Here is a 27,534-nt window from a genome sequence, read left to right as displayed (position 1 = left end):
TGCAAACAATCTCAGTCTTACTGTCGTTGAGGCAGGGGTTGTTTACAGCACATCATAACTGAATTGCGGACCGACAGTCAGATATGAGCGAGGTAGAGGAGGTGGCTGAGGGTAGCCTGAAGGAGAGTTGCGTGTCATCCGCATAACACTGGAAATGTGAGGTGAAACTGGCAATCTCATGTTTCAGGGCAGCCATGTAGACATTGAAGAACCAGGGAGAAAGATTAGAGCCCTGGGGACGCCGCAGGTAGAAAGAGTGATAGTAGAGAGCATATGTCAGCATCACCTTGAATGTGCACATGTGCATGCACAAGCACACGCCATCAATACTCAGACTACACAACACAAGGAAACATGCAAGTGGTCTCAGAAGAAATGTCACAATAGAACACCTGCAACCAACCTTTCACATAAACAGACGTTTGCACACTGTGTTACGCTCACCTGGCTCCCACAGGGGCGACGGTCGGAACTGGATAGCTGCGGCCTCCACCAACGTGACTCGTAGAGTAGAGATGACTGACTGGACTGGCCTGCTCAATTTCGTCTGCTTGCCCTGTAGGATTATTCTCCTGAAGGCGGAGAAAGGGGATTAGTCACCCGTGGATTGAGCGAGCACACCTCCCCTCCGTTTTCCCCACTAATCACCTCCAATATTCCCTTTCACCAGTCTCACCTTATGGTTTTGAATGATGAGCTCTCCATCCTGCGTGGAGTGCAGGGGTGTGTAGATAACCAGTTACTTCACTGGTTCGAAGGAATTGGGTGAGTTCCAGAAGAATATCGACTCCGAGGTAAGTGGCGAGAAGTCATAAGTGTGTGGTTCGTAAGAGTTCAAAATGTCTGTTATTCACTCTTATCCGATTCCTTCCTTTGTCATGCAGCTTGATTTGAGAGGAGATTGTCCCGTAGCAGCTGATTGCGTTGAGGTAAGAGTCTGTATTACCCAACACTGTCGGTAAAAAATGTCACTGCTTAACCTGTTGCTTTCTCTTTCCTCACAGGTACAGCGTAAAACGATGGAGGTGCTGTGAAGACTGGTAGGTATAGCGCGGCGCTGCAGCTGGCGGTGCGGCGCGAACAAATAAAGTCTTTTTCCTTGTTCGGATGCGCGAAGGATCCAGGATCTGTTGAAGAATGAAGGTAATGTTCTTGCTCTAAACTTTTCTTCTTATTTTCCCTTCTTTCTAGGAGCTCCGGATTCGAGGGCGGGCGTTGCAGAAGACTGGATGCTGGACTGACAGGCACGGTGAGCATTACGCTGCAGGATGCAGAATAACACGAAGCGTGTGCTGCTCATCAGGCGTGGTTTAAATAGCCTCCAAAGTAGCCCCTGGTAAGAAGTTCCCCAAGACCACACCCGAGTAAAAAATAGTCCCTGAAACAAGTAGTTCCTTCCAGGCCTCACGTTGGTTTGGATTCTTTGCAGCATGGTCTGCATGAGGTAAGTTTATTCATATGAGACTGGTGCCATAGGTGCCAGGACTGATCCCATATATGAGCCTGGCGCCTATGGCGCCAGGACTGAACCCAGATAGCCCCTAGCCGGGGTGACTGGGTTTTCAATAGGTGTCTGGATGCCTGCTTCCTGGAATGATGGACCTGGTCTGGATGTCTGGGGGTAGGCATCATGACAGCACTCCCCCCCAAGGCCCCTCCTAAGGTCGTTCTTCTCCTTGGTCCTGGTTTGTCTGGGAAATTTCGATGGAATCTTTCCACCAATCGAGGTGCATGAACGTGGTCACTAGGCTCCCACAACCTTTCTTGTGGCTCGTAACTCTTCCAGTCAATTAAATAAAAAAGTCGTGATTTGACCATCGTAGAGTCCAGGATGTTTTTAACTTCGAATTCGGGTTCCCCGTCTATTAGGATGGGGTCGGGTGGCTTGGTTAACCTGGTTCCGGGTTGTACTGGCTTCAGAAGTGAAACGTGAAAGACAGGATGAATTCACTTATTAGAAGGGAATTCCAATTTGACGGCCACCGGGTTAATAATGGCTTTAATGGTGTAAGGTCCCAAATATCTAGGGTTAAAGGTCCAAGTTCCTTTTAGAGGTAGGTTTCTTGTGACTAGCCAAACTTGATTCCCAACCTTCTATTGTGGGGGCTTCACTTCTATGCTGATCTGCATTTTTCTTGTATCTTTCTTTTGCTTGCTTCAAATGTTCAGTAGCCTCCTTAAAGGCTTGTGTAATAGTAGCGCGTAGATGATTCACTGCGGGCATTTCCAAGTGTTGGGGCAAGTCGAGTTCTGAGGTCAGAGGATGATGCCCATAAATGGTGTAAAAGGGGCTTTGTCCGGTTCCTGAATGTACAGAGTTGTATGCGTATTCGGAAATCCATAAAATATCCTTCCAATTGCCTTGGGTCTGATGTAACATGCAACGTAGGTATTGCTCAAGAGTCTGGTTGGTCCTCTCAGTCTGACCATCGGTCTGGGGATGATGACTGGTTGATAACCTCACGTCGATTTGCGCCAATTGACAGCATTTCCTCCAAAACTGCGAAATAAACTGACTACCTCGGTCAGAGACCAACACGGAAGGGATTCCATGTATTCGAACAATGTTTTCAAGAAATTCCTTGGCCAAAGTTGAAGCTGAAGGTAATCCTTTTAAAGGAATAAAGTGAGCCATTTTGGAAAAAAGATCCACTATAACTAGAATGGTGTTGAATCCACTACATGGGGGAAGGTCAGTAATAAAATCTAGGGACAAGGTGTGCCATGGTGTAGGCGGAATATCCAAAGGTTGTAAAAGACCAGCTGTTACGCTCACCTGGCTCCCACAGGGGCGTCGATCTGAACTGGACAGCTGCAGTCTCCACCAATGTGACACGTAGTGCCGAGATGACGGACTGGACTGGCCCACCTAGCTTCGTTTGCTTGGCCCGTAGGAATATTCTTCTGCAAATGGAGAAAGGGAATTAACCACCCGTGGAGTTGAGCGTTAACCCCCCCCCACTCCCGCTGTTCTCCCCACTGATCACCTTTGATGTCCCCTCTTATAGTCTCACCTGATGGTTTGGAAAGATGAGCTCTCCATCCTGCATTGAGCGCAGGGTGCGTAGATAACCAGTTGCTTCACTGGCTCGAAGGAATTGGTGAGTTCCAGAACAATATTGACTCTGAGATTCCCGGCAAGACGCATTAGTATGTAGTTCGTAAGAGTTCAGATGTCTGACTTTCACTCTGTCCGATTCCTTGCAGGTTGCAGCTTGACCCTAGCAAAGAGTTCCTCGTGGCAACCGGTAATATTCAGGTAAGGATTTGTATTATCCAACACAGTTCGATAAAATAATGTCAATTTGTAACCTGTTGCTTTCTCCCTTATTCAGGCGCTGAGAGAAAGTATGAAGTCTCGGGGAATAATGCCTCCGGCGGTAAAATCAGGTAAGTCTACTGTGGTGAGGAGGTTTCCCCTTGTTTGTCCCTTTGTTTCACCTTGCTGTCCTTTTGTTTCCCCTTAGGGGCCGGGGTTCGGCGAGGATGCAGTGGAAGCTGCGCTGACCCGTGAAGAGGAATAGTACACCCGGTGGTAAAATCAGGTAAGTCTATGGGGGATAACTAATATTGCCTCTGTGTATTCCCTTGGCTCACCTTGCTGTTCTTGTCTTCCCCTTAGGTGCCGGAGTGAGCTGGGAACATGCAGAAGGATGCAGTGGAATGTGAAGATGCTGCGAAGGCCGGTGATTTCAGCGTGGCGCTGCAGCAGGCGAGGCGACGCGCATAAAATAACTTCTTTCTTCCAGCTCGAAGGCGCGATGGATCGGGAATTCAGGTAATGATCAAAGGTATTGATCTTGTTCTAACCTTTTCTTCTTCTTTCTCCCTTTTTCTAGGAGCTCCAGACTCGAGGCGGGCGTGGCAGAAGACTGGATGCAGAGTTGCAGGCACTGTGAGCGTTACGCTGCTGGATGCAGAATAACGCGAAGCGAGTGCTGCTCATCGGGCGTTGTTTAAATAGCCCCCAAAGTAGTCCCAGGTAAGTATTCCTCCCCAGCCCCACCCGAGTAAAAAATAGTCCCTAGGTAAAGTAGTCCCTTCGAAGCCTCTTTTGGCTTGGAGCTCTTGCAGCATGGTCTGCATCAGGTAAGTTTGCAGCATGGTCTGCATCAGGTAAGTTTTAATCTATGAGCCTGGTGCCTATGGCGTTCAGGACTGACTCTTCATATGAGCCTGGCACCATAGACGCCAGGACTGCACCCAAATAGCCCCTAGCAGGGGTTGTTGGGCTTGCTTGGAATAACTTGATGCCTGCTTCCGGGGTCGCTGGACTTGGTCTGGGTCCCCGGGGGTAGTCATCATGACACCAGCTGGTTTCTTCTTCAGACTCTTGTTTTGGGCACAGATACCACAAGATTACACAAATGACTTTACGTCGCTTCGCCAGGTGGGCCACCAGAATTGTCTTTTAATTTTCGCCTCAGTCTTTGCAATTCCTGGGTGTCCTTCAATCAAGGCATCATGATAATTGGAGATAACTAGTTCTTGTAGTTCCTTGTGTGGTAGGAATAGACGACCTTGATAGTAGGTTAGTTCATCGATGACTGAATAATCTTGGCCTTTCTTTAGCCATTCCTGCACGGCAGCTGGATCGAAAAGTTGTTGGATCTTTAAATGAATGTCTTCTAGAGTTTGTAAAGTAGTTATACCAAGGATTCTTTTCTCTGAAATTATAGGCACCGGTTCTGGGTTCGAATATGCTTCTCCCATTCCTATACGAGATAAGGCATCTGCTTTGCCATTTTTACAACCTGGTCGATAAGTAATCACAAAATCGAATTCCGCAAAGAACAAGGCCCACCTAAGTTGGCGTGATGATTGGGCCTTGGCAGTCTTCAAATATTGTAAATTCCTGTGATTACAGTGATTGTATGCCTGGCACCGAGAAGATAATTGTCACGTCTCCCAGTGTGCCCATTACTAGGCAACCCACTAGGCAACCCACTAGGCAACCCACGATCAGCCCACATTTACCTGGCACATTTCTCACTGCACATCAGGACACAAGGAAACAACCTTCTGTTCAACACTGGAGAAGGATGACTGGTTTTCCAGGTGTTTTCCGACCTTCATTGTCCTGGCAACTCCCGTGGAAAATTTCGTATACCTTACAGCACTGCCGAGGAACACGGCGATTCACGCGTCAAGTGAGATGAACTGCTGTCAATCACATTTATCCTTTGCCATCACGTGATTTTCCACGCTGCCACTTTTTTGCATCATGTCACTACAACTCACATTCAAAAGCGCCAGAAACCATGTTGGCAGCGCTTCTCAGCTGCTTCTCGTAAGGATTGTTTGGCGTTATTGTTTTCATCAAGGATTCATTGGCTCTACGACCACGGACTGTTTTTTGGATACTCTACTTCTTCCTGGCTTCATCTGTTACCTTTGCCCTGGAACTTTTCTTGCTTGCACCTTCTTCACGGATTGCTCAAACGAACTATTCCTTGCTTGGATCTTGTGCTTTGAACTGGTTTCGACCCCATTACGTGTTTCTGGACTCCTCTTTTGGACTCTTGTTGTCAACCTACCCAGGTGTGGAATTACCAGCCTAGCCTCTCTGAAACCCGACCCACTGTCTCTGCTGATTGCCCCTATTGCATTACAACCTGGCCCACAGTTCATCTAGGTAAGCCTTGCTTCAATCAATTCCTTATTACTGTGTCCATATTGCATTAGTATGATAACCTTCTATTGCCTTACAGTGGTCAAAGGGGTTCTTCCGGCGTTTCCTAGTTCCAGTTGACGGCTCACTACACCTGTGGCCTCAAAGATTGAACATACAGTATTTGGTCATTCTGTCTGTGTGGTACTTGGGGACGGAGGTATTCAATAATCGGCACGACCATCAAGATCAGAACAGACTGAGAAGCCATTTTTGGTCCTCCTGATTATGGATCCCTCCGCTGGGGACCCCGTGACCGCTTTAATGCAAGCAGTTGCGGCCCTTAGGACCGATATGGTCACCGCAACAACGGCAATCCCCCACTGTCTCGATACCTTGCAAAGCACACGCCATCCTCTACCGGCTGATGCCAAGATTGAAGACGCTCCTCAAGCCCAATCTCCACCTGTTCCGCCCACAGCTCCCACTCCTATACTACTTCCTACTTCCTTTCCCCTTGCTGCCCCAGAACGATTCCAAGGTGATCCAAGGAAATATCGCACATTCTTGAAACAGTGTAAACTACATTTTTTATGTCGACCCCAAGCTTTTCCAGATTCCGTCACCAAGGCAGCCTTCCTTCTTTCTCATTTATCTGGCGTGGCAGCTACCTGGGCGAACCCGTTACTGGAAAATAACCATCCAGCATTATATGATTTCGATCTTCTAGTAACTGAAATGGCTAAGGTATTCGATACCAGGTATAAAGCACAATCCCGAGACTTGGAACTACTAGAGCTCTCACAAGGCAGACAAACACTTATTGAATGTATAACACGTTTTAACCAACGTGCTGCAGAGACCTCATGGCCGGAGGAAAAGAAAGCTATTGTGTACTACAAAGGGCTATGTAATACTATGAAAGACGCCCTCTCAGTGATCCCGGCCCTTCCCTCTGTTTTTTCCGAGTTGGTAGACCTAACCCTGCAAGTTGATGCACGTCGATCTGAGCGTAAGGCAGAGGTTGGTTTTTCAAGTCAAACATCCTCGACTTTGTTGGCCCCTGAACCCATGCAAGTCATTGGGATTAGGAGTCCCATTACTCAGGCTGAACAGGAACGCAGAAGAACGGATAATTCTTGTTTTTACTGTCGCATCAACGGACATTATGTAAAAGAATGTCCATGACGCCCAAGAAATAAGAACCAGGGTTTTCTGAAGGCTCGCCCCTAAGAGCGAGGGTACGGGCGAGCACCTCCATGTCCCCCACTGAACCCGTTTTCGGTCCCATCAGACCTATCGTGGTACAAGCTTCATTGAAACCTACTAGGGAGCTTACACATCAGGTACATATAGTGATCGATTCTGGGGCCACTGGCTGTTTCATCGATATAGCATTGGCCCACAAACTCAATTTACCCTTGATTAAGAAGGAACACCCAGAACCAGTGCAAGCAGTTGATGGTACCTCCCTTGCTTCCGGTCCTATCATGCATCAGACGGCTCCTATGGAACTGATAATCCAAGACACCCATAAGGAAACTATGTCATTTGATCTTATCACCACCCCGCAATTCGGTGTCATTCTGGGCATTCCCTGGTTGAGACAACACAACCCACTAATCAATTGGGGTACGGGTCAAGTCACCTTTGAATCTGATATTTGTCAAAACTTCTGCCTGATAGAATCTCAGATGCTCTCCTCCCCTGCCAGTATTCTTGGGGCAATGGCCTCTTCCCGTCTAGAGGAGACAAAGCAAAATGTACCCTCAACACATACTGTAGGGGCTGTATTGGCTGGTATCCCCACGGTTTATCATGAATTTTTGACTGTGTTTGACAAGGCCACGGCAGAAGGGTTACCGCCACACAGACCCTATGATTGTCCCATTGATTTAGTCCCTGATGCAGTGATTCCAAGGGGCAGGATATATTCTATATCTCAGTCATAGGAACAGGCCCTAAAGGAGTACATCCAACAAGCCTTACGATTAGGCCACATACGACCCTCCTGCTCTCCGGCTGCTAGTCCCATCTTTTTCGTACCGAAAAAAGAAGGGGACTTACGTCCTTGTGTGGACTACAGAAAACTGAACGCTATTACCATAAAGAACAGGTACCCCATTCTATTGATCTCCCCACTACTAGATAAACTGACACGCGCAACCATCTTTACTAAACTGGATCTCCGAGGTGCTTACAACCTTGTCCGTATGCGTCAGGGGGACAAGTGGAAAACAGCATTCTGCTCTGTTTGAATACACTGTGATGCCTTTCGGTTTATGTAACGCCCCAGCTACGTTTCAACGATTTGTCAACGAGGTGTTCAGTGATATTCTTGACATATACGTAGTGGCTTACTTGGACGACATTCTGGTGTTTTCCTCATCCTTGGAGGAACATATCGTCCATGTTAAAGAAGTATTAACACGCCTCAAAAATCATGCCTTATTCGCTAAACCCGAGAAATGTGAATTCCACACTAAGGAGGTGGATTTTTTGGGTTTTCACATAACTCCTGGTGGCCTATCCATGAACAACTCGAAAGTCCGCGCTATCATAGACTGGCCTGCCCCGACCAACTTGAAACAGTTACAATCTTTTCTTGGTTTTGCCAATTTTTATCGGCGCTTTATCGCTGGGTTTTCCTCCATTGTATCACCACTAACCGCCTTAACCAGCCCCCTTGCTCCGTTCTGTTGGACACCGGAGCATCAAAAGGCCTTTGAGGCCCTGAAGTCCGGGTTCACTTCCGCCCCGGTGCTTCAACACCCGGATCCGGATCTTCCATTTGTCCTGGAGGCCGACGCTTCCTCCTTTGCATTAGGTGCAGTGCTCTCTCAACCTTGTTCAGCCACGGGGCAGCTGCATCCCATAGCCTATCACTCGAGGAAGTTTACGTCCTCCGAATATCACTACACGATTACTGAAAAAGAATTGTTGGCCATTAAGGACGCTTTGCAAACATGGCGACATCACCTTATAGGGGCAAAACATCAGACCATAGTGTACACTGATCACAAAAACCTCCAAGACCTGGCTTCCCTTAAATGTGTAAATAGCAGACAGGTACGCTGGCATCTCTTCTTCGCTGCATATGATTTTGTAGTGAAACATAGGCCGGGGACTACCCACGGCAAGGCGGATGCTCTTTCTCGTTCTCCTGGGGGGGAATCCCTGTCTTTGTATCCTGAAACACTATTAGGGAAGGGTCATGTAGTCTGTTTATGGACACCATCCCTACCCATGCTATCCACCATTAGGCAATGGGTTTTACAACATCCAAATGAGTTGACAGATTGGGACTTGGTACTTCAGGAAGGCTTACCATTTATTCACGGGAAACTCTTTCTCCCCACAAGTGATGTACGCAATCAGGCACTTGCTTGGTCCCACGATGCCGCCATCAATGGTCACCCTGGACAGTTACGTACCCTGGAACTACTAAAGCGCTGGTGCTGGTGGCCATCGATGCGGCGCGATGTGGAGGCCTATGTGAACTCCTGCTCCATATGTGCTCAGTGCAAAACACGCCGTGGTCGACCACTAGGTCTGCTTCAACCTTTGCCTCTACCCCCCAGACCCTGGCACACTGTTTCTATGGATCTAGTCACATATCTACCTCGCAGACAGGGCTATGACACAATCTGGGTAGTCGTTGACTCATACACCAAAATGGCCCGTTTTATTCCTTGTACAGGGATACCCTCTGCCCCTACATTGGCCCAATTATTCTTCAAATCAGTGTTTTGTCTTTTTGGTTTGCCACAGGTCCTGGTTTCGGATCGTGGCTCACAGTTCACCTCACGTTTCTGGCAAGCCCTCACTAAGCTCCTTGGTATTGACACCCGCTACTCCTCCGCTTACCACCCGGAGAGCGATGGGCAGACGGAGAGAGTGAACCAGACCCTAGAACAATACTTACGCTGCCTGACTCTTCAGTTCCAAGATACCTGGTTGAATCTTCTCCACCTCGCTGAGTTCGCATACACTAACTCTCAGCATTCCTCCACAGGCTTTTCTCCTTTCTATGCTTTATACGGCCAGCATCCCCGAACCCTTCCTTTCCCTGATTTCGACTCCTCTACTGCCCCTGCCGCTACGGCCTGCACCCGCGATCTGGTTTCGGTTCATAACCAGACCCTTCTCCATTTACGTGAGGCCCAAGTGTCTATGAAGGCAAAGGCAGACCGGAAACGGGCGGCAGCCCCTGATTACCGTGTGGGTGACCGTGTCTGGTTGTCAACCCGCCACCTGCACATCCCTGGTTGCCGGAAGTTGCTGCCTCAATTTGTTGGCCCGTACAAGATTCTCAAGGTCCTAAACCCTGTGGCCCTACATCTTTTGATCCCATCAACATGGCGTATACACCCGGTATTCCATGTCTCCCTGCTCAAGCCTTGCATTCCTCCCACACGTATCATCTCTCCTCCTGCCCCTGTTTCGGTCTCCTCTCCAGATGTCTTTGAGGTCAGTGCCATTTTGGGCTCTCGTCTTAGACAGGGTCGACTGCAATACCTTGTGGATTGGTTGGGTTACGGTCCTGAGGAGCGCTCTTGGGTTTTTTCCCGGGATGTTAACGCCCCTAGACTGGTAGCTCATTTCCATCGGGATCATCCTTCCTGCCCACGGGGTCGTGGGCCCTTGGGGGAGGGCTCTGTCACGTCTCCCAGTGTGCCCATTACTAGGCAACCCACTAGGCAACCCACGATCAGCCCACATTTACCTGGCACATTTCTCACTGCACATCAGGGCACAAGGAAACGACCTTCTGTTCAACACTGGAGAAGGATGACTGGTTTTCCAGGTGTTTTCCGACCTTCATTGTCCTGGCAACTCCCGTGGAAAATTTCGTATACCTTACAGCACCGCCGAGGAACACGGCGATTCACGCGTCAAGTGAGATGAACTGCTGTCAATCACGTTTATCCTTTGCCATCACGTGATTTTCCACGCTGCCGCATTTTTGCATCATGTGACTACAACTAACATTCAAAAGCGCCAGAAACCATGTTGGCAGCGCTTCTCAGCTGCTTCTTGTAAGGACTGTTTGGCGTTATTGTTTTCATCAAGGATTCATTGGCTCTACGACCACGGACTGTTTTTTGGATACTCTACTTCTTCTTGGCTTCATCTGTTACCTTTGCCCTGGAACTTTTCTTGCTTGCACCTTCTTCACGGATTGCTCAAACTAACTATTCCTTGCTTGGATCTTGTGCTTTGAACTGGTTTCGACCCCATTACGTGTTTTTGGACTCCTCTTTTGGACTCTTGTTGTCAACCTACCCAGGTGTGGAATTACCAGCCTAGCCTCTCTGAAACCCGACCCACTGTCTCTGCTGATTGCCCCTATTGCATTACAACCTGGCCCACAGTTCATCTAGGTAAGCCTTGCTTCAATCAATTCCTTATTACTGTGTCCATATTGCATTAGTATGATAACCTTCTATTGCCTTACAGCGGTCAAAGGGGTTCTTCCGGCGTTTCCTGGTTCCAGTTGACGGCTCACTACACCTGTGGCCTCAAAGATTGCACATACAGTATTTGGTCATTCTGTCTGTGTGGTACTTGGGGACGGAGGTATTCAATAATCGGCACGACCATCAAGATCAGAACAATAATGCCGCCAAGCCTTGAATGCAGATTTGATGGCTAATAACTCCTTGTCGGTAACTGCATAGTTCAATTTGGGTGCCGAAAATTTTCTTGACCAGAATGCTACTGGATGAAGTTGGCCGGTTTCAGGATCCTTCTAGGAAAGAACAGCCCCCATGGCTAAAATGGATGCATCGGTTTCAGCTATGTATGGAAGTTCAGGGCGTGGGTGCCTTAAAACAGGTGCAGACGTGAATTTCAATTTTAGTTCTTGGAAGGCCCTTTCAGCCTTTTTGGTCCATAGGAAGCGCTTATTCTTTCGCAAGAGTGCTGTAATGGGATGTACAATGTGTGAGAATTCTGGAATGAATCTGCAGTAGAAATTAGCAAATCCAAGCATGCTTTGTACTCCTTTAACTGAACTGGGTGATGGCCACTTGAGGATTGCATCCACCTTTCGAGAGTCCATTCAAACTCCTTTTGGGGTCAGGATAAATCCAAGGAATTCGACTTCTGTAGAGTGAAAAACGCATTTTTCCAATTTTGCATATAACTTATGCTGGCGCAGTTTTTCAAGAACAGCACAAACGTGCTTAACATGGTCTGATTCTGAGGAGGAGTACACAAGGATATCGTCTATGTATACAACAACACAGACGTCAATGAGTTCTCGAAGGACATCGTTCATAAAATACTGGAAGGCTGCCGGTGCACTGCACAACCCGAAAGGCATCACCTGGTATTCGAACAATCCATACTTGGTGCGAAAGGCAGTCTTCCATTCGTCGCCTTTCTTTACACGTACCAGATGATATGCCCCTTGGAGATCTAACTTAGTATAGATACAAGCATCCTTTACTTGGTCCAGTCATTCGGGGATCAGAGGGAATGGGTATCGGTTCGTTACCGTAATCTGGTTTAATGTGCGGTAATCTATGCACGTTCTAAGGTCACCTTCCTTTTTGGGCACGAAGAATAAAGTTGAGGCTGCGGGGGACTTGGATGGACGAATGAATCCATTAGCAAGGTATTGATCCAGGTATTGTCGTAGATGACTGTTTTCAGGCTCCATAAGGGCGTAGATCCTACTGCATGGAGGTTGTGCACCGGGTAAAAGATCGATCTGACAATCATATGATCTGTGAGGCGGTAACGTATTTGCCTGTTCTTTCTGAAAAACATCCTGAAATTCTTGATATTCCTGAGGTAACTGCGCCATTGGAGTAGCGACTGTGGCCAAGCCTTTATTCAAGGTTTTCTCCAGGTAACAAGTGTGTGCACAATCCGGGAAGGTCATTCTCTTCTCTCACCAATTAATACAAGGATTATGTGTTTCCAACCACGGTATTCCCAGAATTATTTGGAACTGCGGGGCCTTGATTAAGTCAAACACAATGCTTTCTCGATGCCCATCTTGACCCAACAGCTTCTCCTCTGTAGTGGAGTGAGTTACTGGCCCAGAGGCAATTTCAGTCCCATCGACAGTGGTGATTACATCAGTTGTGGTCTTTTCGCAAAGAGGCAGGTTCATCCTAGTAGCCAATTCGTGGTCCATGTAGTTTCCGATGGCCCCGCTATCAATGTATGCTCTCACTGCGTGCATACGTGATGGCTGCCTTGGATCAATAAGAACCATTGGCACAATTAGGTGCGAGGTCTGAGTGTCCTTTTTTAAGCTCGGCAAGCGGACCTCTATGCTTGTCGGGCTTGGTCATTTCCCGAATCAGGCTCTATATGGCTTTTGTCCGCAACTCCTACCACCTTCTTGGGTGGTTTAACAGGGCAATCTCGCAGAAAATGTCCGGATGTTCCACAGTACAGACACAAGTGCAATTGTTGTCTCTTTTCTTTTTCCTTTTGAGTCAAGGGTCCTTTAACCCCCCCGATCTGCATGGGTTCTGGTGCATCTGTTCCCTTGGGGGTAACGTTGGGTTTAATAAATACCTGATTGTCAAATTTAGCTCGACCAGCCTTTCTATTCTGAAGTCTGTGATCTAACTGGACCACCAGGTCTATGTATTCAGCGCAATCCTGGGGTGGATTCACTACTTGAGCTAACACATCTTTGAGTTCTCCTCGGAGTCCACAATGAAATAACGTAATTCGTTTTGCCTCAGGCCATCCGGTTTCCACCACCAACCTATTAAAGGTTGCAATGTAGGTGAGCAGATCCTGGTTACCCTGTTGTAGGGACAAAAGTTCGTTATCCAAGGCCTGTCCTTGTAAATGTTGGTCGAATAGTCTTTCCATGCTTGTTTGAAAGCCCTGACAATCCCGAAGAAGGGGATCATCCTGGTTGACTAGTGGAATTGATGAATCAGCTGCGCTGCCAATGAGATACGATAGTACAAAGGCTACTTTGGCTTGATCATTCGGAAAGGCTCCAGGTCTACATAAAAAGTGCAAGCGGCACTGATTCATAAATACGGCTAACCTTTTTGGGTCTCCAGCAAAGCGTTCGGGTGGTGCTAAAGGGATATTTGCAGGTAAAACTATTTGCACAGGGTTGCTTGATGGAGCAGGAGTAGGGTTCCCCCCCGAGTCCAGTTAAAGGTGTTTGCCCAGCTTGGTTTTGCAGCAACTGCCTAGCAAGATCATCAGTGCGTTCCTTAGACGCAATCAGTTCTCTCCTGAGAACATTAGTTTCTTGGCGGGCGGAATGTACTTCTGCCCTAAATTCCCCTAATAATTGGGCCAGTTGGTCGGTTTCTGAGGTCTCCATAACTCCCGGGTGGGAATTTGTAGGATGGCTTTGCGTTCTGTTACGCTCACCTGGCTCCCACAGGGGCGACGGTCGGAACTGGATAGCTGCGGCCTCCATCAACATGACTCATAGAGTAGAGATGACTGACTGGACTGGCCTGCTCAATTTCGTCTGCTTGACCCGTAGGATTATTCTCCTGAAGGCGGAGAAAGGGGATTAGTCACCCGTGGATTGAGCGAGCACACCTCCCCTCCGTTTTCCCTACTAATCACCTCCAATATTCCCTTTCACCAGTCTCACCTTATGGTTTTGAATGATGAGCTCTCCATCCTGCGTGGAGTGCAGGGGCACGTAGATAACCAGTTACTTCACTGGTCTGAAGGAATTGGGTGAGTTCCAGATGAATATCGACTCCGAGGTAAGTGGCGAGAAGTCGTAAGTGTTTGGTTCGTAAGAGTTCAAAATGTCTGTTATTCACTCTTATCCGATTCCTTCCTTTGTCTTGCAGCTTGATTCGAGAGGAGATTGTCCCGTAGCAGCTGATTGCATTGAGGTAAGAGTCTGTATTACCCAACAGTGTCCGGTAAAAAATGTCAGTGCTTAACCTGTTGCTTTCTCTTTCCTCACAGGTACAGCGTAAGACGATGTGGCATGCAGAAGAATAATATCTCCAGCGGTAACTCGGTAAGTCTATTATGATAATTGAAATTGTCTTTGTTGGTTTTCATGGCTCACCTTTTGTCTTTCTTCGTCCCCTTTAGGTGCCCAGAGTTCAGCGATGAATGATGGAGCAGCGCTGGGTCGAGGAGGTGCTGTGAAGACTGGTAGGTATAGTGCGGCGCTGCAGCTGGCGGTGCGGCACGTACAAATATAGTCTTTTTCCTTGTTGGGATGCGTGAAGGATCCAGGATCTGTTGAAGAATGAAGGTAATGTTCTTGCTCTAACCTTTTCTTCTTATTTTCCCTTCTTTCTAGGAGCTCCGTATTCGAGGGCGGGCGTGGCAGAAGACTGGATGCTGGACTGACAGGCACGGTGGGCGTTACACTGCAGGATGCAGAATAACGCAAAGCATGTGCTGCTCATCGGACGTGGTTTAAATAGCCTCCAAAGTAGTGCCAGGTAAGAAGTTCCCCAAGACCACACCCGAGTAAAAAATAGTCCCTGAAACAAGTAGTTCCTTCCAGGCCTCACGTTGGTTTGGATTCTTTGCAACATGGTCTGCATGAGGTAAGTTTATTCATATGAGCCTGGCGCCTATGGCACCAGGACTGATCCCATACATGAGCCTGGCGCCTACGGCGCCAGGACTGAACTCAGATAGCCCCTAGCCGGGGTGACTGGGTTTTCAATAGGTGTCTGGATGCCTGCTTCCTGGACTGATGGACCTGGTCTGGATGTCTGGGGGTAGGCATCATGACACACTCCTCGTTTGCGCCTATGGACAGCATACACAGCTTCATGGGAATATAGATATGGTTTTGGTTGTTAATGCAAACTGTGTCACTGTTAGCAGTGTAGGCACAGTGGCAGAGATGAGTCGCCACAGCAAACGCAAGATAAAGAAAAATTAATTGTTTATGTGCATACAGGCTATGTGTGTGTGATTGTGCACACCTGCATGCATGTTCCTCACATGGGCAGGTCTAGCCCACCTCCTTCCCCAAGAAAGTGAGTTTGTGCCCGTTCCTCTGTGTTCCCTTTCACACAATGTTCGAGCTGGGGGACGCTTTGGCATTTTCATAGGCATGCAGCGACTTCTTTAGCGTAAGGTGGAAATAACTCCAAATTAAGCAGCACATTGAAGGGACGTGAAGCCATGATGTGAAAGAGTGCAGGAAGGTAATGGGACAGGATCAAGGGCCACAATACTTTCATGGATGTGTTTAATATGGGGTTTTCTGTAGTGCAAACCTACATTGTTGTGTGCCCAGAACACTGTACATATGTTGGCCAAAAGTACTTTTCCAGTGCGGTGTGTTTTATGGAAAGCTAAAAGTCCATATTTTTTTAATTGGTATCATAGCGAGACCCTAACCCCTGCAAGACTAATGTTTTGTGTTTCAAGGGCTTTAAAAGGAGTAGTCTGAAATTTTGTTGGAAAATGGGTGGGAACTCCCTGATGGTAGAACATACTGTGAAATATCTGGGATACACATTAACCAGAAGCTCAAATCGATCTGGGTGCGGTGACCCAAAATTCCAAAAAAGCAACTCATCTGGGAGCACAGATGAGATTTATTTATAAAAAGATGTTATTGTTTTACCCTACACCCTTTCATTTCCTTTTATAACTTGAAGGTCATCATGGCCCTTATATATATGTATTGGAACTTTCATCCTTCTCAGAAAAATTTAATTTTTGAAAACTAGATGCCACTCTTTGGTGGAATGTATTGAATCTCCCTAATTGTTTCCGATAGTTATTGTACGATATAAGTTGTGTCTTGTTTTTCTGGCCTCTTCTCCAATGGAAAATGATATCTCTACATCAGGAATTAATCCAATGAATCACAATAGGCAAGGGCTTAAATGGGCAAATTTAATGAATGCTCATAGTTTAGTGAAATTAAATGGGCTGACTCCTGGTGATGCCTCTATGGGATTCACCAGGATTGAGGGTAGATCAGCAATGTGGGATTACATTCTATAAGGGACATGGGTATTGTCGAGAGAGAGGAAAGTGACCATCTCCCCCTTTGCCTCTTGTTTGTTCTTCCTGGCTTATGTGCTGAAAGCTCTGACTACGATGAAAATGGGATGGTTCACATCAGTGAAGGCAAAAATGGAATAGTCTGGCATCAGTGTAACATAGAGAATGTTACCCAAGCGGTATCCGTTTTATTATCTGAGTTCATAAAGGAGGGTGTTTCGGGAAAGAATACTGTGACCCTAATATTGTCAAACTATTCTCAGTTCATGCAGAACATTCAAAAACATGTCGGTGAACGGAGAACCTATAAATATATTGTGTTACCTCATAGGTATGGCAATGATAAGAAGAATAAAAAAGCAAAAAAGAATCTTCGCAATGAAATTCACAGTATGGTAAGGAAAAATGATATATTATTATCAGTGCAAGCAGTTGCATGCCACATTAAAAAACTCAAAAAGAACTACAGACAGTGGCTTATCTTGCATAAAAGGGAATGTGAGATTAAATTATGGAAAAAAGATAGCGTTGATGGCATCATCAAATAACAACCAAGGTATATGGCACTTGCTTAGCAAACAAACAAAAAATGAGATTTGACAATTAATTGTATTTCTGAGGAAACATGGGCCCAATACATAAAAGTCACATTGGGAAAGATTGACTTGTCTGAAAATATCCTTCCAATTCCAGATGTAATATGGGACTGTAAAGCTTCTGAATTAGATATTATTATGAGCATTGAAAATCTGAAGAAATAATGCGCTGCAGGCCCCGATGGTGTCTGTAATTTAGTGATTAAAAAACAACCAGATTTATGGGGTGCCGCACTATTGCTACTATTTAAACAAATTGGTAAATTGGGAGTGATTCCTCCCTCATGGCAAACTAGCCATATATTAACGGTACATAAGAAGGGGTCATGGGATAAACTGGCAAACTTTCGAATGTTGGCGATGCTTGACGTTTCATCCAAGAAATTCACTAAGGTATTGCTTCGGGAATTGAATACATGGATTGCTGAGTCAAAAATTCTACCATTGAACCAAATAGGTTTACGAGATAAATCTAGCACAACTCATAATTTATTGATGCTAACATCTGCAATTGACAATGCTTGGGGCAAACGGAACTTAGACGTGTATTGTGCGTATATAGACTTTTCTGCCGCATTTGATACTGTTCTTCGTAACAGATTATGGCAAAAACTGAATTCCTGGGGGATTCCACAAGGCCTCTTAAGAATGTTGATGTTGCTTCACACAGATACTTCAGTAAGAATAAGATTAAATGCAGCAGAAAGACTCTCCCACTATATGGCAACTTGTTGTGGTGTATAACAAGGATGCACAATCGCTGCGATTTTATTCATTTTATACTTGTCAGACATGATGAAAGCCTTCAACATACCTGAAGCAAATCCCGTTAAGGTTAGTGGTGTGAGTATTGGATGGCTTGCATATGCCTATGACCTGCTGATATTAGATTATACACCAGTAGGTCTGTAGCATATGCTTGACTCCTTAGTTGCCTATTCTGCCGATAATGGATTGACTATTAATATAGACAAAAGCAAAATCATGGTTTTTTCAAAGAAATTATAGACCAAGGAAATACTTATGGAATCCAGCTTAAAAAAAAGTTGAACAAGTGACTTCTTATAAATATCTCGTTATCATCATTGATGAGAAGATAAATTGGGCATCACAATGGTCTGCACTGAAGAATCAGTGTCTCGTAACAGTGAATGCACTGAGTGCTTTCATTGGAAGAAACAGTGGTTATTCAGTTTCTGCAGTTCTCAATATTTATCTGGCGAAAATCAGGTCAATGCTACTCTATGTTGTAGAGATATGGGGACATATTTTTGTAAAACGTTTAGTGGTATTTGAAGCCAAACTTCCGAGGAAACTATTACGACTACCACAAAATCTTAGTGTGGAATATCTGTACTTAGAGTTTGCCATAAAAGGAATATGGTACGCATACACTTGCCAATGTGTCTTGTCCCATGAAAAGGTGGTTACATTACATACGGATACGATCATTGCTCGATATGTGAAAGCATATTTAAACATAGAAGGGAATGTGTTGATCGGCACCATGGGCACCCTGCAAAGATTACATAGAAAATGGTTAATTGGGTGTGCCCCTGGTACTGTAACAATAATGGTTTTAAAAAGGGGTCTAAAAAAGAAATTGTATGACTTTTGGCACAAACGAAATATGATTAACATTGAATCGAAAGCCAACAGTGGAGTGTACCTCAAAGAGTTTTTAACTGGTATTATGCCACTAAGTATATTAAAGCATATCCGAGCACTAGTACGTTCCGTACTTATCTATTGATTAAATTTAAATAGATCAGGAATTCCATGAGTACTGAGGAAATGTCGTCTATTTGGTAATAATGTCTCTGAGTCACTATACCACCTTATCATGATTTGTGAAAGTTTAATTGATTTGAGAACTAAGTATTTTAAATCTTTTAAGTTGCAATTGATATGACAAACAATTGATTTATGGATGGTTTTTATGAGAGATAATGATATCAATCTTATCTACTATTTTGTAGTATTTTATTTAAAGATTGTGGTGATTTTAAAATGTATTGAATGATGTATTTTAGAAGTGCAATATGTATTTTATACTTTTGTATAGATTATTTCTCATGTAAATGTTGTATGTTCTTGTGTTATACGAAGCCTTTTTGGCTAGATGTCTATCTAATAAATAAATAAATATCTCTATATTGAAAACATATGAAAGCAGGACCCCAGACATTGTATAATTTAATGTTTAAGCAACTGATGAAATCAAATGCGGGCTGTATGACTAATTTAAAAAGAAGATTTCACAAAATGTTTGATAAAAACAATATAGTGGTGGACAATTCTAACACACATTATGATGCAATTAATAGGAAATGTTTTGATATGGACTGGAAAGTAACTGCGAGAATAGAAGTTCTTATAGGTTGTACACTGACCGTTGCACATAGAACGAAAAAAGAGGCACTATACCCAGCTACTTGATGGGAGAATAATGAGTAGCATTTTGAAGGTAAAGACTCAATCTTATTCATACTAATGATATTCTTTGCATTAGGGGAATACGTGCAAATAATATACATAGATTTTGTTTGGGGGAAATGTAATCACTTTTGTATGTATTTATATTTGGTCTGGCTCTGGCGGAGAAGCATATAGAATTTCTTGGGGGGATGTACGCCCCCTTGTGCGCCCTTCCGCAGACCCATTTTGTCCAGCCAGCTACTGCCCCATATCTATCACCTCCTTCCTTGGGAAACAGTTGGAGAAGTTGCTCTTCCCCCAACTGACCAGCACACTGAACTTGTTGGTTGCCTACACGACCATCAATCTGGATCCTGAGCATCCAGAGGCATGGAAACTGCTCTTCTGAACACCTGTGAGGAACTGCTCACATCTCTTGACTTCAACTCTCTAGCTGTTCTTGTTCTCCTTGATCTCTCCCCTGCGTTACATACGGTCAACCACTCCATCCTCATAAAACAGCTCTACGATACCCTAGGTACCTCTGAGTGGGCACTGGACTGGCTGACCTCCTACATCGATGACCTTCCGTGTCAGGTTATTATGGGCTCTTTCTCCTCCCCAACCTCTATCTCCACCTGCAGCATCCCCCAGGGCTCCAACCTTTCTCCCTGGCTCTTTAACACCTATCTTGGTCCGCTTGCATGCCTCATTTTCACCTTCTCCCCCATCTTCCAGTGTGTTAGGCGGAAACCTGTGCAGTTCCCTCTGGGACCACTGCAAAAGATTTAGGACTACAGGTGTTTGGCAGTAAACCCACTTGGTAGCAGTCTGTACCACACAGATTCACTTGGTAGCTGTGGCTGAGCAGTCAGACTTCTCTCAAGAAGAGTTAAGCAGTATGTGGAGTATACAATATAGGGCAATTCTTCACAGTAAGACAAGCAAACACGCAACGAGGCTTCAGTGTAAAGATATTAAGGTATTTATTTATAACGGAACATCTATTGAAAACACTATGGCACTATCACGGCAAACAAGTCAAATAGAATTACTCTACGAAGAAGAAACGATCAATCCCCCTAACAATATTTCGACAAGTCTAGGTTCTACCGGCACCACTTATTTGCAGACAGAGGTGTATGCCTCAACCTAGATGACACTCTAATATTAGTTAGGACAGGAGAGAAAAATAAGCAGGTTATGAAATCAACAATGTTCAATACTTCATGGGAAAAATGCAAGGCAAGAAGGCAAGAACCACAATAGATCATAAAGTTCAGAGGCCAGGCCCACTTGGAGAGAGGCAAGGCGATATGTCCCAAAAGTCTCTAGTGGAAATGCGTTCGAGTCTTTGTAGCAAATTGTTATCGGCAGATTGAACCAGTTCAGAACAATACTTGAGAAAGCTTGGAGGCGACCCACGGAATGGAGAGGATTAAGACACCTCACTCGAACCGATTGAAAGGGAAGCCAGGCGGACACGGTACCTTGTTGTGGAGGGCAGCTCCGGCGGGGGCAGTTCTTCCTGGTGGTGGATGCACGTCGGGTCTTTGCCAAGAGTAGAGACGATCTCGTCGTCGAAGAAAAGTGAAGTCTGGTGCACCACCAGGGAAGAGACCAGCCGCAGAGTGCTCCGTCACAAGGCACCACCTTTTGATCACGGTACAGGGGTAGTGGCTATACGGTTGCCGAGGTGCTCTGCATGGGCAATTCGACCACTGCGTCCTGAGGCGAAGAAAAAGCAAAAGGGACTGGTTGTTCCCACCAGTCAGGGGAAGAGACTCTCCGGCAGGGAGATCTCCTCTGTCGTCGGGAATTGGTGAGTCGGTTCAGCAGGGCTCCACCGGAGGTGTCGTCGTGCAGGTCGGCTCAGCGTTACCCTCGTCGGATTCTTAGGTCCTGTGGCGACTTCTGAAGATCCAGTCCTAAAAGCCCTGCTTTTATGCAGAAAACCCCCATTCATTCAGCCTAGCTGTCAATCAACACATGCTAAGTGGTGAGCGGGGAGGCTCACCACTTGGGCCAATCACACCAGAGTGTGACCGTAGTTGGCAAGGCAACTCGGTCCAGGGTGCCTAAACCCCCTCCCACGCCCCTGTGGTAACCCAGACAGAATGGCACCACTTTGGAGGGTCTCTGTACAGAGCCCGCCAAACATGGAACAAAGGGCTCGACCTTTGGTTTAGGAGTCACAGAGACGAACACAGACGCCATTTTAAAAACCGAGTTCTGGCAGAAAATACCATCCGATAGACTTATTTAAGATAAGTAGACCGGTGGTATGTTAGAGATTAACGAGAAACAGTATCAATCTCTAACAATGGGAAGAATCCCATAGGGTTATATTTGGGGTCGAATATAACAAGTAGTTTCCACTGCCACCAGCCAAAACTCGACGAGGGGGGACGGGACAGTGCCCCCTCGAGTAACAGACCTAGGAGTAATCGAATTACCCCTACTAGTACGTCCACAATAAGATGGTTTGTACTAGTTCTGTTAGTAAATTTAGGTCTAGTAAAGCCAATGGTGACTTTACATGCCCGGGGAGACAGTAGTCAGCCCCCGGGTATGGAGTCTATGATGAGGTCCGCTAGGATGCCCCAGTGTTACGGCACGTAGGGTGCGGTGTAACACACATAGCAAAACATATGAGACCCTATGGAGTAAAAGACCCCATAGCCCATAGAACACATTGACAATCAAAGGAATTACACACATTCATGTCCAAGAGTGGGAGAAAAAGAGTCTCACTCTCGGCAGGATGGAAAAAACCAAACTCCAGAAATCCAGCAAAGCTGCTGGGGGACTCACTAGGTTAGGAAATTCAGCCTAAACAGAGAATTCTCCCTAACACAGTGTTATGCAGATGCCACACAGCTCTTCTTCAAACTTCCTTCTGATCCTCTCCTTACTTCCTCCTTCATTCCTGACTGCCTATCTGCCATCCAGTCCTGGTGTACTTCCAATGATCTCTGCCTCAACACCATCAAGACTGAGATCCTTCCTATTAGCACTCCTGCTCCCTCTTTCTTCCCCTCACTCTGGCCATCTTCTATGGGCTCTCCCCCTTCTCCATCATAGGAAGCCAGAAACCTTGTAGTAATTTATGACTCTTCTCTTTCCTTCCTCCCTCACATTCAGGACCTTGCCAAGAAGGCCCACTTTCAACTCCACCTCCTCCAAGGAATTCTTCCTTTCCTCACTTACCGAGAAGCTCGATTTCTCTAGAGCTCTGGTTCTCTCTTGGCTTCACTGCTGCAATAACCTTTTCCTTAATCTACCCTCTTCTTCTCTATGACCCCTCCAGCTAATCCAGAATAGGGCTGCAAGTCTTATCCTTGGCCACACTATCTACAACTGGCTCTCACTAAACACTCTCCCTTCAGATCTTTACGTTCCCCCGGCACCAACTCTCTGTGTGTCAATCGCTTTGCTGAACTGCACGCTGGTGGCCGATCTCTTTCCTCTGCAGGCTCCCTCTTATGGAACAGCCCCCCCTTCCTCTTCGTCTTGAGCCCGATCTCCTCAAGACCTTCGTTTTCACCTCCTCCTTTCCTTCCTCCCTCCTCTGCTAAAACCCCACAGTTGCTGAGATTGGTGACCAGTGCCCTTATATGTCCTTCTGGGTCCTGGCCTCCCACACCCAATTTCCTTCAGCTTCTGCCCGCTCCCAGCACTTGCCTTGACAACCACTGGCCTATGCCACCACAGGCCTGCACTTATTTATTGTCAGCTGACCAACCACTCTCACCTAGTCGCTTAACAGCTGTTTACTCCCTAGTTCTTCCCTCTCTGGTACACCTAGCACATACCCCCCACTCCCTCATCCCCCCTCTCTCTCTGTACTTGCACGCTCTGAATGCTCACAAGGTCTAGTAGGTCTGCCTCTGTCTTTCATTGTTGTACTTTATTTTCATTCCGAGGTTCCATCACCGATGCCCTGTGGGTGCTTTGAAACACAATTTACTTAATGTATAAGCACCTTGGCTATGGCAATTCCTCTCTGAACAAGAGCACCAAAAGCAAGCCCATACACGTGTTTCAGCCTTGTTGGGCCTCATCAGTGAGGTGAAGCTTTGTCTCTCTGAGCACAGTGAGCAGGGAGTCCACGTCCACGTCCTCCCTTCCAGGGAGGAACTTGGGGGTTGGTCACCCTGAGTTACCTGGGGGCAACCAGACGTGGACTCCCTACTCACTGTGCTCAGAGAGATAAAGCTTCACCTCACTGATGAGGCCCAACAAGGCTGAAGCACGTGTATGTGTTTGCTTTTGGTACTCTTGTTCAGAGAGGAATTGCCATAGCATTTCGGTGCTGGACTGCCCATGTGGGCGGGACAAAGACTGATATGCAAATGCATATTTCCCATCTGTGAAAGGTACAGTGAGAAAAAAGCATGTGCTGCAAACTCTCATCTCAGAACAGGTTATCATGCCATGTTCTTTTTGGAGAGGAGCGCCTGCTACCTTTTTTTTTAAATATTTGCAAGGAACTTGGGGTTGGTCAGCCTGAGTTACCTGGGGGCAACTAGACGTGGACTCCCTGTTCACTGTGCTCAGCGAGACAAAGCTTCACCTCACTGATGAGGCCCAACAAGGCTGAAACACGTGTATGGGGTTGCTTTTGGTACTCTTGTTCAGAGAGAAATTGCCATAGCATTTCAAAAGACTGATATGCAAATGACTATTTCCCATCTGTGAAAGGTACAGTGAGCAAAAAGCGTGTGCTGCAAACTCTCATCTCAGAACAGGTTATCATGCCATGTTCTTTATGGAGAGGAGCGCCTGCTTTTTTAAATAAAATATGTATGCATAAGGTTTATAATAAACCAATACAATAAACAAAAAGAAACACCTTTTGGCTCCTTCTGATTCCCAGAAGATGTGAAGGCAGATACAGTCCACTGTTATTGATTAACATAGCTTGTTTATCTACAGCGGTATCACAGACCTATTGATAGTCTCTGGCCAACACTTTCTTTGAATGATCTACACAGGCTTTCAAAAATGGACGCAGTTCCTGTGTGGCTTCCCCGTGCCTTCTGACTGGTTTTCTTCTGAAGAGATAGAGCACCCCTCGCCTTTCCAAACAGTGCACCAATTTACAATGACTTCAATATGCCTTTACAAACAAGAGCACTGCCCTAACAGCAATTGCTGAACACAAGGGAGCGAAAACTGAGAAACAGCATAGAAGGGGGGTTACAACATTGAGACTAGACGGATTTAGTTTACAGTTGTAGCAAACTATTGTTGAAGTTCAGGGCCATCTCTAAATGTTTCACCACATTTGAAAATAGCCAAGTCCTTTGGGAGGTGATCACCCAGTCCCTTTCTTTCTTTGCATTCTGGTATTTGTAGTCCTAGATGTATAATAGTAACTCAGACCTACAAGTGCCAGAATGCATAGATAAAACAGCACTGTACTTATACATGCTTCTTCCAAATGGCAAAGGGCATTTATAGACATATTTCACCAGATATGGTGGTTGAAATCCAGGAAGGAAATTCATTCCACATATGTTTCTGTTAACAGATACTTAAACACAATGATGACATTGTTCGCCTGTCACCTGATATATAATCTTCACTGACAAGTTTCTAGAGATCCCATAGGATATATAATATGCATCACTGGTACTACTTACTTCTGGACGCTTAAGTTCTTCCGTCACATAGTTTGCGCTGCTCCATCCATCGTATGGCCAAAGCCCCTGGTAAAAGGCTATGCCAATGGCCCCATATCCTGTTGCAGTACCTTGGAATGCATTCTGGAAGTGTCCTGTGTGCCCGTTGACCAGCATCACCATGCCACCCACAATGATGACCAGGAGAGCGATGAATTTAGTCACCGTGAAAGTGTTTATCACTCTGGTGGCGACCGTCACGTCAAAGCAATTAATGGTGACTACCACCAGAATGCAAAGGATTGCAATGAGTTTAACCACTGTTTCAGGTGACGAGCAATTTTGGTAAAATGGATTTGCAACATACTGGGAAAAGCTGAGCGCGATCGCGGCATTACTGGCTGGTATCAGCAGGAAAACGTTGAGGTAAATGCAGAGGAAGGATGGGAATTGGCCATAAATTCGAAGAAGGTAGATATAGTCGTTCCCGGATTCTTTAATAGAGGTTCCAAGTTCTGCATAACATAAAGCCCCCAACGTGGATACAAAGCCGCAGGTCGCCCAAATTGACAGGCTGCCCCCAATGCTCCCCATGTAGAAGAGCACTCCCTGCGGGGACATGAAGATGCCCGAACCCACCATGGAACCTGCAATCAAGCATCCAGTGCTGAAAAACCCAATGTCACGTTTCAGCCTTAGTTTCTCCATCTCCCCATCCACAGTGTCTTGTGAGGGACACCCACTTGGCCTCTCACCTCTCGTGTTCCTCTTCATTGTTCTGATCTATGGTGTGGACCACCCTGCTCCAGGCTTAACTTAAACACTGAGAATGATGGAAAGAACTGCTTGGGAGCTGGGCTCATTCTAAATATTAACTTTGTTAGTAAATCAAATATTGGCTCTGCGTGGGTTAATCATCAGCTCTGCCATGAGGGAGATACAGGATGAGAGCGAGCAAAGAGCTGGCAGATATTCTCCATGAGAGATCCACGCCTAAATGTGCATTAAACTATGTCAGGAAAATAAGTTAAACAACACGTTTTTTGAACTATTAAGATCAAAAAAGTGAGATCACCTCTGAAATAGTGTTAATTACAGATGTTCAATTACCAATGTAAACAGCGTTAGCACAAACAAAACAAACACGTCTGAACCTGTTTGGGAATGGCTATATTTAGGAGTCATTGAAAAGGATACATATCGAATCAAATACAATTCATAATTGAACTCGATCTCACCCTCAGTCATATATTGTAACTGCATATTTCTCAAAATGAGGTGACGTTCAGCCCAGGATTACAACCGTTGAAGGGAACTAATGTCTTTCTCGGTTGGGTTGCCGTGGAGAATGGAATGCAATCTTATTCGCTCTTTTATGTACAAAAGAAAGGGCCCATTATATATGGTTACTCTGCGTCAAAGGGGTTTGATCATGGTAGCGCCAGTATTTCTCAATAGTAGTTGACTGCTATTCGCGTGCGTTATCATGTCTGGGCATCACGTATTAAACATGAAACGATTCTCCCCTGGGACAAGAGGGGCCTGCGAAGACCGAATTTATGCCCCACAACCAAAAGGCCAGGAGTAGCGGAAGTGACATCACACAACCCTTGGCCTCTGATGAGAGCACAGGGGTGATGTCATTTGACCCCCACCCTGAAGTGACATCACAGGAAGTGGTGGCACGACATTTAACCCCTTGAAAAAACAGGAAGTGGCATCACATAGCATTGTTCCTAAGTACACTACGAAAAATATGGCTACGATGTCACTGTAATGTGATATACATTTCATAAAAGAATGGATCACCATATGTATCATTAATATCAGTGTGTATAGGCACATATTACCAAATCACTGTGAATGCGAGAAGACGTCCAAGGCTAAATGATAATTATGTGTTATTATATGTTAAGCGCTTTATAAAGAACACATATATATACAATATTACCCAAACTGTGTTGGTACTCATTTATCAACCTCAGAAGGATAAAAGGCTGAGTTGGCCTTGCCGGGATTTGAACCTGCAGATCACACACACATCGCAGCAGCAACCGCTCAACACACTAAGCTATCTTACCGGCTATAGTCAAATGAGAATTACATGTCTGAATGTTCTTAAAGTCAGAAAGCAAGTTACACTCTGTAGTGGATACCATTAAACTGGTAACTTAGATTTAACAGCAGGCCAGTTCATCTGCAGGTCTAGTGGAAGGTGAGCCACATGTCAGGCCTGTGTGGATCTACTTTTCAGGCTTTAGAGGATGGCAAAATACATACCATTGGGAGGGTACATAACTGTGTATTAAAGAATTTAGAGTAGCGCAAGGAA

General features: G+C 45.7%; 1 protein-coding gene across 1 annotated transcript in view; it reads right to left on the bottom strand.

Annotated features, from left to right (window-relative positions):
- Positions 1–25,998, bottom strand: part of LOC138453241 (b(0,+)-type amino acid transporter 1-like) — a 434,104-nt gene extending 408,106 nt beyond the window's left edge. The window contains exon 1 of the mRNA XM_069605901.1: positions 25,224–25,998. Within this exon, the coding sequence (XP_069462002.1) occupies positions 25,224–25,976 (753 nt within the window). The 5' untranslated portion in view covers positions 25,977–25,998. The remainder of the gene's footprint in view (positions 1–25,223) is intronic.
- Between the last annotated feature and the right edge of the window lie 1,536 nt (positions 25,999–27,534).

Source organism: Ambystoma mexicanum, chromosome 4p, assembly GCF_040938575.1.
Source record: "Ambystoma mexicanum isolate Mex_15411 chromosome 4p, UKY_AmexF1_1, whole genome shotgun sequence".
NCBI classification, from domain to species: domain Eukaryota; kingdom Metazoa; phylum Chordata; class Amphibia; order Caudata; family Ambystomatidae; genus Ambystoma; species Ambystoma mexicanum.
The sequence above is the reverse complement of the archived record's forward strand: the minus strand, read 5'-3'. Positions and strand labels throughout refer to the sequence as shown.